Here is a 14,717-nt window from a genome sequence, read left to right as displayed (position 1 = left end):
AAGATGAAAACATCTGCTAAATGGATGCTCAGCAGCTGAACCACAAATATATTTGTCAACGTTGCAGTTGGAAAAACGTATCGGTCTAGAAGCCAGGTCAGTTAACAAGATGAAGTGCAATATGATGCATTCAATCAGATATGTCTGCAAACGACCATTAGCTACAGTCACCACCATAAGTTACTCAACCGATCACAGCTGTCTGGCTACGTTATTCTGCCGTCCTAGCCAGGCTACCTTAACTGTTGATATTCCCTCCTAAGTTTTTGAAATTAGTCTACATGTCAGCAATCAGGGAAAGAAATTACGCTGCCCGTGCCCACCTACCTCTTTAAAGTTTGGTTTTAACCAGGCTAGAAAGAAAAAAGGCCAAGGCTACTCACATGAATATGCTCCAACTCCCTTTGAAATCGCCATCTCTTGAAAAGTAAAGCGACACTTGTGTGAATTACCATGTAGGCCTACCCTCCTATCACATTTTTGACTAGTCTTATAATAAATTAATATTGACAGATGCCGCAATTAATTCCTTGATAACAATTCCTTTGCATTGTAGCCTGAATGTTGTTCTTAGGATAAGTGTCTGCTAAATTAATCAATGTAAACATGCTAAATGATAGGGAAAGGAGCAGCAGTTAAAAAAAAACCTCAATCCTTTTAGTTTGGAAGGACTTGCATAATTGTATATATTTTTAATAATTCAAATAGATTGATGATTGCTCTCACTCAGCTGGCCTAGTTCATATTATTGTAGCCTATACATTAAACGTAACACGTTGATCTGAAAGGATGCTTTTCACGAACATGAGTTAGAAAGATCAGTAGGCCTACTCGGGCTAATGACGTAACAGATCTGTTCTTTTAGGCTAGACCGTCCCATTTAAAAAAACGTTGGTCCAGCCAGGTCTGGTCTATGCGGTCACAGAAGACCAGTGCTAGGTAGCACGAATGCTCCGAAGCATCCGGCCCCTGAAATGAGACACGCCCTATGTATGTATGTATGTATGTATGTATGTATGTATGTATGTGTGTATGTACTGTATGTATGTACTGTATGTGTATGTATGTATGTATGTATGTATGTATGTATGTACTGTATGTGTGTAATGTATGTATGTACTGTATGGGCTACTGTATGTGTGTATGTATGTATGTATGTATGTACTGTATGTGTGTATGTATGTATGTATGTACGTACAAACGATCTATAGTTTCAGTGTTCTTTATGGGGAAAATCTCTGAGGATAATTGTCGCATCATAATGTAGAACTCTCGGTTTGCAAAACATTCTAATCACATATTTGTGACCGTACTCCTCAAATGAATGTAATGAAAGGGGGAAATCACTGGAGCATACAGATGTTTCTGTTCGGTGCAGCAAAAAAGTCTTCAGCCCCACGCTAAAGTTGACTAAAAAGAGGAAAAAAAAAAAAACATCTTTTGGAAATGGATCTTAATGCCTTAATTAAAAAATGAGGAAAAGACATTTTTTAAATTAAGGCATTAAGATCCTAACCTGACTCTTGCCCCAGATGGGTGAGTGGAGCTAGGCAGAACAAAATTCATCTGGCGAGAGTCAGGTTATTAAGATCTATTTCCAAAAGATGACTTTTTTTTTATTCCTCTTTTTAGTCAACTTTGTGGGGCTGAAGACTTTTTATAGGCACTGTATATGAGGCCTCTTTTCAGTGTGTTTGCATATGTCTTTTCAATTTAGAATGAAATGGAAAACCTTTTCCACACTGGGCACATTTATGACTCTTCTCTCCAGTGTGTATTGCCATGTGGGTTTTAAGATTTGAGGGATGTTTGAAAGCTTTTCCACACAGAGCACATTCATGAGGTTTCTCTCCAGTGTGTATTCGTAAATGTCTTTTAAGAGCTGAACTTTGTGAAAAAGCTTTTCCACATTGGACACATATATGAGGCTTCTCTCCAGTATGTATGAGAATGTGGGTTTTAAGAGATGAGCGGTATGCAAAAGCTTTTCCACACTGGGTGCATTTGTGAGGCTTCTCTCCAGTGTGTATTACCATGTGGGTTTTAAGATTTGAGAGATGATTACACGCTTTTCCACACAAGGCACATTCATGAGGCATCTCTCCAGTGTGTATTGCCATGTGGGATTTAAGATTTGAGAGATGTTTGAAAGCTTTTCCACACAGGGCACATTCATGAGGTTTCTCTCCAGTGTGTATTAGTAAATGGCTTTTAAGAGCTGAACTTGTTGAAAAAGCTTTTCCGCATTGGACACATATATGAGGCTTCTCACCAGTATGTATGAGAATGTGTTTTTTAAAAGATGCGCGGTATGTAAAAGCTTTTCCACACTGGGTACATTTGTGAGGCTTCTCTCCTGCATGTTTTAACATGTGACTTTTAAGAGCTGAGATATGTTTAAACACTTTTCCACACTGGGCACATTCATGAGGCGTCTCTCCAGTATGTATTACCATGTGGGTTTTAAGATTTGAGAGCTGTTTAAACGCTTTTCCACACAGGTCACATTTATGAGGCCTCTCTCCAGTGTGTATTAGTATATGGCTTTTAAGAGCTGACCTTTGTGAAAAAGCTTTTCCACAATGGACACATATATGAGGCTTCTCTCCAGTGTGTATGAGAATGTGGGTTTTAAGATGTATGAGTTGTGCAAAAGCTTTTTCACATAGGGAACATTTATGAGGCTTCTCTCCAGTGTGTACTGGTAAATGTCTTCTAAGAGCTGCCCTTTGTGAAAAAGCTTTTCCACATCGGACACATATATGAGGCTTCTCCCCAGTATGTATGAGCATGTGTATTTTCAGAGCTGAGTTGTGGGTAAAAGCTTTTCCACACTGGACACATTTATGAGGCTTCTCTCCAGTGTGCATCAGCAAATGGCTTTGAAGAGATGAACTGCGTGAAAAAGCTTTTCCACACTGGGCACATTCATGAGGCTTCTCTCCAGTGTGAATCAGTAAATGGTTTTTAAGACCGGACATTTGTGAAAAAGCTTTTCCACATTGGTCACATATATAAGGCTTCTCTCCAGTATGTATGTGCATGTGGTTTTTTAGAGTTGAGAGCTGTGTAAAAGCTTTTCTGCATTGGACACATTTATGAGGCTTCGCTTTAGTGTGTATTGACATAGGGGCTTTAAGATGTGACATATTTGAAAAAGCTTTTCCACAATAGACATATTTATGTTGCCTTTCGCCAGCACTCTGCCTTTGATTAACATCATGAGAGTGTGTTTGCTGGTGTTTCTCAAATTCAGTATGGTCTGTGAAACTCTTCCTGCAGACTGAGCAGTGGTGCAGCGTTCCTTTGAGTTGCAGGTTGAGTTCATCCTTCTGTCCATGGATCTTCTGTTGCGTTACATGTGGGTGGTCTGATGCACCTGGAAGAGTTACCATAGAGAATGAGAGACTTTCTATAATTCAATATTGGCTGATGACATTTTCTGTTTCAAATTCTGTCCAAAGCAAATGCATATTTGGCTGGCCTAGGCATTAGTTGTGTGCCGTCAAAGATTTTTTCACGTCACTTCTGTTATCAACATTCCTCTTTGGCTGCTACCATTTGCCATGCACTCTGCTTTCGACATTCATTTACATTAGATTCCATTCTTTTCAATACAATTCCGCACACCGGCATCGCACTTTGCCGCCATGTAAATCACGATTCAGTTATATTTGGTCGACGCAGCTCCATAAAATCCTTCCATAAAAATCCATAAAAATGTTCATCCAGTTAACAGTGCCTATTAAAAACTTCGGCGTTGATGTGTGTGGCAAGTGACAGTGCATCATAGACTGTAGGCCTATAAAATGGCAATGCACTCATGTTGAAAAGTTCCTTATTTTCAACTGAACTCAAAGATAATGAATATAATATGAATATAATTGTTATGCTCTTTATAATGTGAGTAGGCCTACATTTTGTGCATGCACTTCTGTGGTAGCATTTATTTCAGTTTATATCAGCTATATTTCTGAAGAATATATTGTGTTGCCTTCAGGTCTGCTGCACATCTTTTGAAATTTGATTTGAAATAATCAAATAGACCTACGTCTTAAAGTTCAGTTAATAAAGTAACTTGCTTTACTTTCATTTGAATCCCAATCAAGATACACAATAATTGCTTTATTGTTAATATGGACTCCTGGAAAGTTCAGAAATGCAAAATAATAGAATTTTAATCATATGATGAAATATGTGATTAATCGTGATTGACTATAGAAATTCAGCGATTAATCGTGATTAAAAATTTATGCCCTATGTTAATCGTTTGAATTAATATATATATATATATATATATATATATATATATATATATATATATATATATATATGAATATATATATATATATATATATATATATATGTCATGTAAATGAACTTCCAGAGGCAGGCAAGTTCGACCAGGGTTCTTCAATTCTAATTTAAATGCTGGACAAGTTCCCCCTCGTAGGTTTTATACCCTGAACGCCCATAATGGAAACTTGCCTATACCTGCCCATTTCACCTATTCTAACTGTTGTTCCTTTTTTACATGATAAAAGTTATGCTTAAATGGACAGATCCGTTGCCCTGACCATCGAACGCAAATAAGCCTGCAACACGTTAACACCGACTGCACAAGCTCAGACAAGTTCCCTCAGCATTTCAGATAGCTGGCAGGGGTGTGAATCTCATGTAAAAGATGATTCGATACAAGAAAAGATACATGTTCATAAAAAAACAAATCAGTACAATTCGAGGCAATGCGATTTGATGCAATTCCAGCGTTTCCCACAGAATTTAATTCTATTCGAGGTGGTAGGTGACGTGGTTATGATGCTAACGGATTTAATCACGATTTAGCCAGTCGCAATCCTTGCAGGATTTTTAATGCTTTCTTTAAACATGCATGCAGGGTGGTTGACGGACAGAGACTCAATGAGAGGCATGGAAAGGTGCACAAAGCTCTACAACGATAGGATTTCATTCAATTTGAGTACAATTAGTACAACATGGAAAATCATTGTGTGGTTGTCGGTGTTGATATTGTGGTGGGCCGCCACAAATCAATGGCAATGTATGGGAAACACTAAATTCAATGCAGTTCAAAAATTGAAAGCATTCTGAAAGAATTTTCATCATTTGCTCAAGGTGATTATCTAAACTGAGGTTTGTATCATATATTGAACTGAAAAAATAATAGTCTACACTTACGTTTTAGCAGCAAGGGCCAAATTATTCTTAAACATCAATCCCTTTATCAAACGTAAAGTAGGCATTCCCAAACAGCAACGATAACCTGTAGAGTATTCTGTTCCAAACAGAACGCACCTGCTATGAGACAGGGAGCTCATGGCTTCAGGTGACAGGCAAATGTTAGGTAAGCCTATTATTATTGCTAGACGGCATCACTGGTTACAACAATGATCAGATTAGTGTTTCATTTCGCGCTAGATTTTGAAAAACAAGAGTGAAAACTGTCAAACAAACGACGAATGCAGAACGATCAAGATATCTTCTTATAGCTTCGAGTGCGAGTTGTCACGTGCTTAAGTTGCAGTAGATGTATGGGTAATGTCCTTTTACAACTTTGGGCAATGCATGTAGCCAAAACAAACTAAACTGCATTACCCACAAATCCATGCCACGTGTAGCTGAAATGTATCGTTTGCAAGTGGAAAAGAATGCACTCTACAGCATTAGAATTAGAATGTAACACTGCCTGCAACTTAAACGTCTGAGAAACGTTTGTGAACCGATTTGTAACAATTAAATCGGGGAAACGACCGGTTCAGGTCAGGTTTATTCCGATACGAGGCTTCACGTATCGATGTAGCCGAATCTTACATGTGTACACGTCTCACGAGTAGCCTACAGTATGCCTGTTGGCAGCCACTCTGAGCAGTCAAAGGCGATTCAAAACGAGTCAGAAAAGTCGAGACAGGACCAATCGTCAAAATTTCGGTGTCCACCAATCTAGTTAATCGAAAACAAACCAGAAAAGGGACTCAAAGTGCTAAATACCGGAATTTTCCTTTAACACTGGTTATGACCATTCCTTTATACAATGCAATGCTTTCTTGTTACAAACGATGTGGTCAAATCATATATCAATATATATATCAAATAATGAGATGAGCAAAGACATGATCATTTACATACATTTCATACAAAAATACATACATTTCAAAGATACATATTGATTTTTCACATAGAATTGAAAGCAGGTTACGCAACACTTTTTTTTGGCTGGACAAAATGTTAATATTCCATAATACTGGACATACAGACAATCTCTTTTAAATAGCCATAATGGCCTATAAGCTTACATTTAAACGGCACTAAATCACAAACTATATATTTCCACAATGCAGTTTATTAAGCGTCGTCAGCACCAGCAGGTGGTGTAGAATCAGCTTTGCACAAGCAGCGAAGAAGCCTACTTTTATTCTATAAAGCAGCGCAAATTGTTGCCCACACATTGCAAACAGACTCTAGCTACACAACTGCAGTAGTGGAGAATCTCGGAAGAATTCCCACTAGATTGGTAACGGTTTGCGGTCGGCATAGGCGAGCTTAAAAACTGCCATAATATTGTTGTTTGCATAAGTTAATTGCTGCGCGATCACAGCCCCTTTTCTCTCACTTCCAGCTGCCCCTACTCACAGACCCGGTAGCCTAATAATGAAGCAACAGCTGTGATGAACGGCAATGCTGGTTCACCTGAGTGAATACAGACCCTTGTTGAAAGTTTTAGATGAGTGGTCGTGACATCTTTCTAGCTTCCCTAGAGTCCCAAAAAAAAAATAGGAATAGTCCCAATAAATGAATTGTACACGTCCTTTATAAATTAGCGTTACTGTAATGTGAGCCATGATTTCATAGAATGACAGCCTATTTCGCTGCTTGTGCAAACTGGACATAAACATTTCAACATTTCATGGACTATGTTTATATTTAACTTGTCATGGTAACATACACCTGTCTTTCTAGATGCGAGGGACTATCAATGCTTTTTCAAACATTTCTGTGGCTTTTTCAATTCTTAACAGTTTGCACTATCATATTATTTTGAATAGGAATACTTGAATGCCTTTTCACACTTTCTCTCCAACGTGAATTTGCATATATTTTTAAGCCTTTATATGAGGCCTCTTTTCAGTGTGTGTTAGCATACGTCTTTTTAATTTAGAAATATATGGAAAACCTTTTCCACACTGGCCACATTAATGAAGCGGTTTCTCTCCAGTGTGTATTCGTAAATGGCTTTTAAGACCTGAAATGTGTGTAAAAGCTTTTCCCCACTGAGTACTTTTGTGGCTGTCTTTGTGAGTGACTATTGCCATGTGGGTTTTAAGATTTGAGAGATGTTTGAAAGCTTTTCCACACAGGGCACATTCATGAGGTTTCTTTCCAGTGTGTATTAGTAAATGGCTTTTAAGAGCTGAACATTGCGAAAAAGCTTTTCCACACTGGACACCTATATGAGGCTTCTCTCGAGTATGTCTGAGAATGTGTTTAAGAGATGAGAGGCATGTCAAAGCTTTTCCACACTGGGTACATTTGTGAGGCTTCTCTCCAGTGTGTATTAACATATGGGTTTTAAGAGCTGAACTTTGTGAAAAAGATTTTCAACACTGGGTACATTTGTGAGGCGTCTCTCCAGTATGTATGAACATGTGGCGTTTAAGATTTGAGTTGCGGGTAAACGTTTTTCCACACAGGACACATTTATGAGGCTTCTCTCCAGTGTGTATTAGCATGTGGATTTTAAGAGCTGACCTTTGTGAAAAAGTTTTTCCACACTGGGTACATTTGTGACGTGCCTCTCCAGTATGTTTGAACACGTGGCGTTTAAGATTTGAGTTGCGGGTAAACGTTTTTCCACACTGGACACATTTATGAGGCTTCTCTCCAGTGTGTATTAGCATGTGGATTTTAAGAGCTGACCTTTGCAAAAAAGTTTTTCCACACTGGGTACATTTGTGAGGCGTCTCTCCAGTATGTATGAACATGTGGCGTTTAAGAGTTGAGAGCTGTGTAAAAGCTCCATCACAATTGACACATTTATGAGGCCTCCCTCTAGTGTGTATGAGCATGTGTTTTCTAAGAAATGAGTGGTGTGCAAAAGCTTTTCCACACTGGGTACATTTGTGAGGCTTCTCTCCAGTGTGTATTACTATGTGGGTTTTAAGACTTGAGAGATGTTTAAAAGCTTTTCCACACAGGGCACATTCATGAGACTTCTCTCCAGTGTGTATTAGCATATGGCTTTTAAGAGCTGACCTTTGTGAAAAAGTTTTTACACACTGGGTACATTTGTGAGGCTTCTCTCCAGTATGTATGAACATGTGGCGTTTAAGAGTTGAGAGCTTTGTAAAAGCTCCATTACAATTGACACATTTATGAGGCTTCCTTCTAGTGTGTATTAACAGAGGGGCTTTAAGATGTGACATTTTTTGAAAAAGCTTTTCCACAATAGGCATATTTATGTTGCCTTTTGCCAGTACTCTGCCTTTGATTAACACCATGAGATTGTGTTTGCTGCGGTTTCTCGAGTTCAGTAAGGGCTGTGAAACTCTTCCTGTAGACTGAGCGATGGTAAAGCCTTCCTTTAAGTTCATCATTCGGTCCATGGATCTTCTGTTGCCTTATGTGCGGGTGTTCTGATACACCTGGAAGAGTTACCATAACGATTTAGAATGACAGACTTTCTATAATTCAATATTGGCTGATAACATTTTCTTTGTCAAATTCTGTCCAAAGCTAATCCTCATGTGTGTATGTATAAAACAATTTAAAGAAATTATTCATGCATAACAAGACTGAGAGCTTGTTCCACGCTACAGATGAATTTACGGTTATTTACAGTTATTGTAATCTACGCCATAGTACAGCCTAAAATCGCACCTCGCCAGAAAAGTTTATTTTCGCTTTTGAAAATTACTTTTGTTGTTGGTGGGATCTATAATATCTGCTGATTCTTTAAAAAGCACACCGATTTATCAGTCAGGCTTTAACCTGCTGAGGAGTGAATTATTTTCCTGGTTCCTTCTAGAATTCTACGTAAACGATCTATAGTTTCAATCAAAGATTCTAGAGCGCTATGCGCAAGATGGATTACTGGCTGGAAAATACGTTGGATATGTTGAAGTACGTTCTATGACTCTATGGGCGCCATTTTAATAAGCTCAGGTGTTGTCACAGACACAGAATCCTACGGCGCTGATCCTAAAATGTTATCAATATTTGTTCTTTAAAGCTGTATGTTGAAATTACGAGAAACCCAATAGACCACACCATGTCTAGACCAGTTAAATATATTGTATAAAGACAATGTCGAATTATTTCCGAGGGTAAATTAGGCTAGGGCACTGACATCTGTCTATCATCCACCAAAACTAAGTTCAATAGGCCTATGTTTGGGATATAGCGTCGTTAATGTAATTTCGTTAATTTGTTGGGAGTAGTCTAAAGGTACATTTTAATTTCATTAATTCGTTACAGTATCGCTGTAACGTCCATTCCTGCATTAGGCCTAGGCCTACTCATATAGCCAATTAACTTATTGTCTCCATGATTGCTTATTTAAAATATGGATTAGCCTTGACAGCCTAGGCTACATTATTTCATAGAGATGTGCGTAGTGTAGGCTACAGCAGTGTTTCCCAAAGACTGGGTTGGGTTGCAGGAGATTTTATTTGGGTCGTCAGCACAATTTATGTTGTCTAATAGGCCTAACGTCTGCGTCGCAGAAGGGACAGCGTGGACATCTCACTCGCAAAATGAAACATTTCTGTGGGGCGCCTGCCATGGACCTCGCAGTTGCAAAATGCAAGGGACATGAATCAGCCTATTTGCACGAACATTAACGGACACCAGCTCTTCAACTTGACCGATTAAAATCTAGTCAACTAAAGCAGACATCCGTATACCAGACATGGCTATTCAATTTGCGTCATAGGCTGTAGATAGTTTCAATTGTAGATGCACTCTTTAAAGTAAATAGCAACCTCTTCACATTCCTTATTATTTCGGATTTAAAACGCTCAACAGTGCATTATATTAGCCTACTATTTAAATGGACATTTTAAAAATTTTCCTCTCGTTTTCGACCTCGCAAACTCTACTAGGCTACAATAAAGGCGCATTATCTTTTGACACTTGCGCAAAAGCCTCTTGTTCTGATAGTTATTCATTTCACATTCTTACAACATAGCTTTCCACAACATTAATACACAGCCTTGGTATACGGCCTACAAACAAACGTTTAACTGCGTATTCAACTTTCCAAATAAAGAAACCTCCACAAATAGGCTACAATATAATGACTTGAGTTACTTGCTATGTTTACAACGGTGTTATGGATCCATTTGTCTGCAACGCAACCTACAACATCTCTCTTTAGGAACAGCTTACTATGCTGAAGAGTGACGACTGCGTAGCATGCAAGAATACCCCCAAGAAAAGGTTGAGAACCTGTGGCCTAAAACAATATGATTGCATGCAGGTTGCATGTTAGATCTGAAGTGAAATGGGTCGCGATGGTCTGTCATTCTTAAAAAGTGGGTCCCCAGAAAAAAAGTTTGGGAAACACTGGGCTACAGCACGCATTCTTTCCCTGAGCTCTCTCCCTCAAACGGGTTCAGCCTGCATCTCCCCTAAGCAAATCAAAACGGTGGCTTGTGCAATCTGTTCATTCAGACTTCAACTGGCGCGGTAGCCTACACAACTTTGCAAAGTCAACTTGAATGTATCAATTTTGAACAAAGTTAGTATTATACCCTATTTATCACAACGTTGTCTGTCGCGTTGTCAATCGCAAACGCAAATTTATTCAAACGGCTAAGGAATTAACTTAATTTGTGGAGATCGAAGAGAAAGCATCTGTTTGACATAGGCCTATGCGTAGCCACGGATGGGCCTAGGCCCGTCTACTTGTCAGATGCGCATGCAAGTCAACACTGCGCTGAAACCTCAAGAATCGGTCAAATCGCGAACAGCCACAGCTCCGTTTAATTGTCAGGTGTGATGAAATATGTTCATATTCCACTTCTTATGTCATAAACGAATGCCTATGGAAAGGTTTTATACCTTTCTTAAGCCTCGAATTTTCTGAAAAACCTTTTCCACGTTGGGCACATTTATAAGGCTTCTCTCCAGTATGTGTAAGCATGTGCATTTAAGATCTGCGAACCTGTGAGATGTTTTTCAACACTGGTCACATTTATGAGGGCTCTCTCCAGTATGTATTATGTGGCGTATAAGATCTGTGGACCTTTCAAATGATTTTCCAGACTGGTCACATTGATTGAGGCTTCTCCAGTGTGCAGGTGGTTATTTACTCTTTAAATCAATGCTATAGAAAACATATTGATTTGACACACTTAACTTAATTGCAGACTCAAAAACAAAACAACTTCAAGATGACTTTCAAGATGGTGTTGTGCATTAACAACGTGCCTAACGTGATATTAGTCTAGCCTGATAAAGTCAAGATTTTGGGGCGATTTCATTATTTTAAAAATAGGTACGGAATGTAATACCTCGAAAAAACGTGATTACTACATTTTCATACCTTTTAACACAGTGCCAAAAATGCAATGTTGCGTTTTTAGCTTTTTTTAAAATGACGAAAATAGACACTAACACACCTTATGTGCGATTTTGGGAACTCTATGATGAAATAGATGACGGATCGAAAACTCATGAAAACGCACGATTTGGACATTTTATCTCAGCTTTTGATGATTGCTGCTTTGGGTCAAATCCAGGCAATTTATTTTTGTGGGTTTATCACTATGTGGCAGTCTCGCCAGGTCTCTTAGGTCACTTCCTGGAAACTTTACAGGCAACACTTAACAGCAACTTTACAGGCGGACTCTATAACAGGGATTTTGATGAAAACTAGCCACTGTTTAGCTTGGGATTTCTCAGGAACAGAGGCATGTAGAAATACACGGTTTGTACCCACTGAGAGCTTAAAGTCTCACCTTTTAAACGAGCCACAGTATGTGTCCATAGCTGTGACATAGAATACGCTGTGGCTCTACAAAAACCGTCAACATTGATTTAGATTGCTGACACTCTTGGCCAAAACTTCCGAAAACAGCGCAACATTCAAAGTGTTAATGGCCTTAATTTTGCTAAGTTGATTTACTACCTTTTAATACTTTTTAAAACCCTGCGGACACCCTGTAAAAAGTAATAAGGCTAGCCTATATAAGCTATAGTATATTCCAACCCTGAGTTTAGCAGACAACTTGATGAACATGGTTTTTATTTTAGACATAGCATGTCGACTGTAACCATGCGTGCAGTCCATTAACTGCGAGACACGCTGTGAAGAATAGTCGCCTGCTCATATGGCACTAATGTTCCTGGTGTGCAAAAATAACACCTAGTGGCCAGCCTCAGGAAACATTTCTGATTAGCTCTCCACCGGATGAGAGGATTTACATGCAATAAGGGGAATTGTCTCTCATAAGCGTCCACATTCTATTCTTTTCTTTGCCGTTTAACTGATAGTATTAATCAGTTAAAACTCTTCTTATCGGTAATTGTATATTATACGATATACAACAATGTATAGTATATTCACAGCTTTTCTCTTTCTCCTTTCCTAAAGTATATAATTTCATTATTTATCTTTAGGAACTACTACCTGTGGCTGTATGGAGTAACCTGTCTATACAAAACATATTGATCTCAATGGTGCATTTCATGTTCAGGGTGGAAAATAAAAAAGAAAGATTTGCATAAGACTAGTCAAGTTGGTGTCAAATTGGCAACCTACATCTGTCCTGTCAAATATATGCAATACATAAAACGTTCAAGTTCTTTCTGTGTGGTAAACTATTTGTTTTCTCAGCTGTGTAGCTGAGTAATAAGGTAATAAGTCCACTTTCGCATCAGGGTCATATTCGGCCTGTCGGGACTTATGAGTAATGGGTAATGATGCACGTTACTTTTACCCCTTATCGCGAGGAACCAATCACATCGGTGTATCTGATATAGGCGGGCCATGAGGCGAGCTAAACAGCGGACGACAGCGCTGCAATGAATCAGTCAGCAAACATTGGTCATAGTGTTATCCAATTGCGTGCAGTGAGATTTTCAAATGCATGTTTGGTGCCGCCCCTTGAGTTGGGCCATTTACATTATTCGTGGCCAGACCCTTAATCTTTCTAGATTATCAGGGTCTGGATTTTCCAGGCTACCACACAACAGACTGTTGTGACAGCAGACACACACACAACCCAAACTGCTTGTGTGGCCCATGTACAGAGGGGAGTCTGTTGTCATTTGAGAGAGACTGCGGGGCTAAAAGGGGCAGCGTGAATCAGTGCACTGTGAATTGAAATTGTAGCTATTTCCGAAATGCTATTTCTAAATGGAATGTGACAAAATAATTGTTTTAGCTCGATAATATTGTTTTTTGTGATCGTTTAGAACCAAAATTGATATGCCTCTTGCGAGTGTTTGCAAGTGATTCAGTGCAGCACAGAGCTGCCCCAGGCTTCAGTGCAACAGTGCCCACTAGAGTCACAACATTCAGTGCAACACATATGGACTGTTCAGTTCTAACACATATGGACTGTTCAGTTCTATATGAGAGGACTTACTTTCCAGCTGCTCATGCTCCTCTTCCTCCACCTGCTCTTCTTTCTTCACTTCAATCGTCACTGTTGTCATTTCATTGTAAGTAGACCTTGGTGACTCTGTGACGTCTGTTTCAGTTTTACAGTCTGTTTGAGATTCACAGTGAAGCTCTGCAAAGGGCTTTTCTTCTTCATCTGGACATGAAATCATATGACCATACTCCTCCTCTTTTATATCTTCTTCTTTCACCATCACGCTCAGCGGGCCAAGCTGTCGCACTTCCTCCTCTTCCTCCTCCTTCTTCACCGTTGTCTGTAGTGTTGCACTGTAAGTAGACTTTTCTTCTGCATCTGGACATGCAATCAGATGACCAGATTCCTCCTGTTTTACATCATCTTTTATATCTTCTTCTTTCACGATCACGTTCAGGTCAACCTGGTGTGTTTCAGCACAGCTAGAACGAAATGGAAGTCCAACATCCATGTTGCTAGCAGAAAAAAAGGTGATCCCATCCAAATATTTCAATTGCCTGAAATCAGAGAAACAAAATATTTGAATGAATAATTTGCATGAATAAAATTATTATTATTATTATTATTATTATTATTACTGCAGCTCAAAGTCCTTTACATTTCGAGCATTTAACACAATAATAAAGAATTGAAGTAATACAAACAAACAGACAAACCAAACAATAGATAAAACATAAAAAATGTACAATTAAGTAAAAATGAGAATTCACAAGATGGTAAGGAGATAGATACAACACATACAATTGATGCAGTGAAAAGACCATGTAAATAGTATGTATAAGTATGTATGTATATATATACTCTTTTGATCCCATGAGGGAAATTTGGTCTCTACATTTAACCCAATCCGTGAATTAGTGAAACACAGCACACAGTGAGGTAAAGCACACACTAATCACGGCGCAGTGAGCTGCCTGCATCAACAGCGGCGCTCGGGTAGCAGTGAGGGGTTAGGTGCCTTGCTCAAGGGCACTTCAGCCGTGGCCCACTGGTCGGGGCTCGAACCGGCAACCCTCCGGTTACAAGTCCAAAGTGCTAACCAGCCCTATAGTCAAATAATGTAAAGAAATAAGATACAAAAAAAAGTTGAAAAAACAGAAA

The 14,717-nt window shown here is 39.0% G+C and overlaps 2 protein-coding genes across 5 annotated transcripts in view; both read right to left on the bottom strand.

The window, feature by feature from the left end:
* The window catches only part of LOC125297241 (zinc finger protein 729-like), a 540,495-nt gene that overhangs the window by 382,211 nt on the left and 143,567 nt on the right, over positions 1 to 14,717 (bottom strand). The gene's annotated exons all lie outside the window — the stretch shown is intronic.
* The window catches only part of LOC125297390 (zinc finger protein 239-like), a 30,148-nt gene that overhangs the window by 14,749 nt on the left and 682 nt on the right, over positions 1 to 14,717 (bottom strand). For 2 of the 4 annotated variants that reach the window (XM_048247750.1, XM_048247749.1), the window contains exon 2: positions 13,608 to 14,113. In XM_048247750.1, coding sequence (XP_048103707.1) covers positions 13,608 to 14,067 — 460 coding nt within the window. In that variant the 5' untranslated portion in view covers positions 14,068 to 14,113. Of the gene's footprint in view, positions 1 to 6,782; positions 8,658 to 13,607; positions 14,114 to 14,717 lie in introns of those variants that run through there. The other 2 variants (XM_048247752.1, XM_048247753.1) reach the window with 2 other exon arrangements.

Source organism: Alosa alosa, chromosome 7 (genome assembly GCF_017589495.1).
Source record: "Alosa alosa isolate M-15738 ecotype Scorff River chromosome 7, AALO_Geno_1.1, whole genome shotgun sequence".
Taxonomy (NCBI): Eukaryota; Metazoa; Chordata; class Actinopteri; order Clupeiformes; family Clupeidae; genus Alosa; species Alosa alosa.
This window is presented reverse-complemented; position numbering and strand designations above follow the sequence as displayed.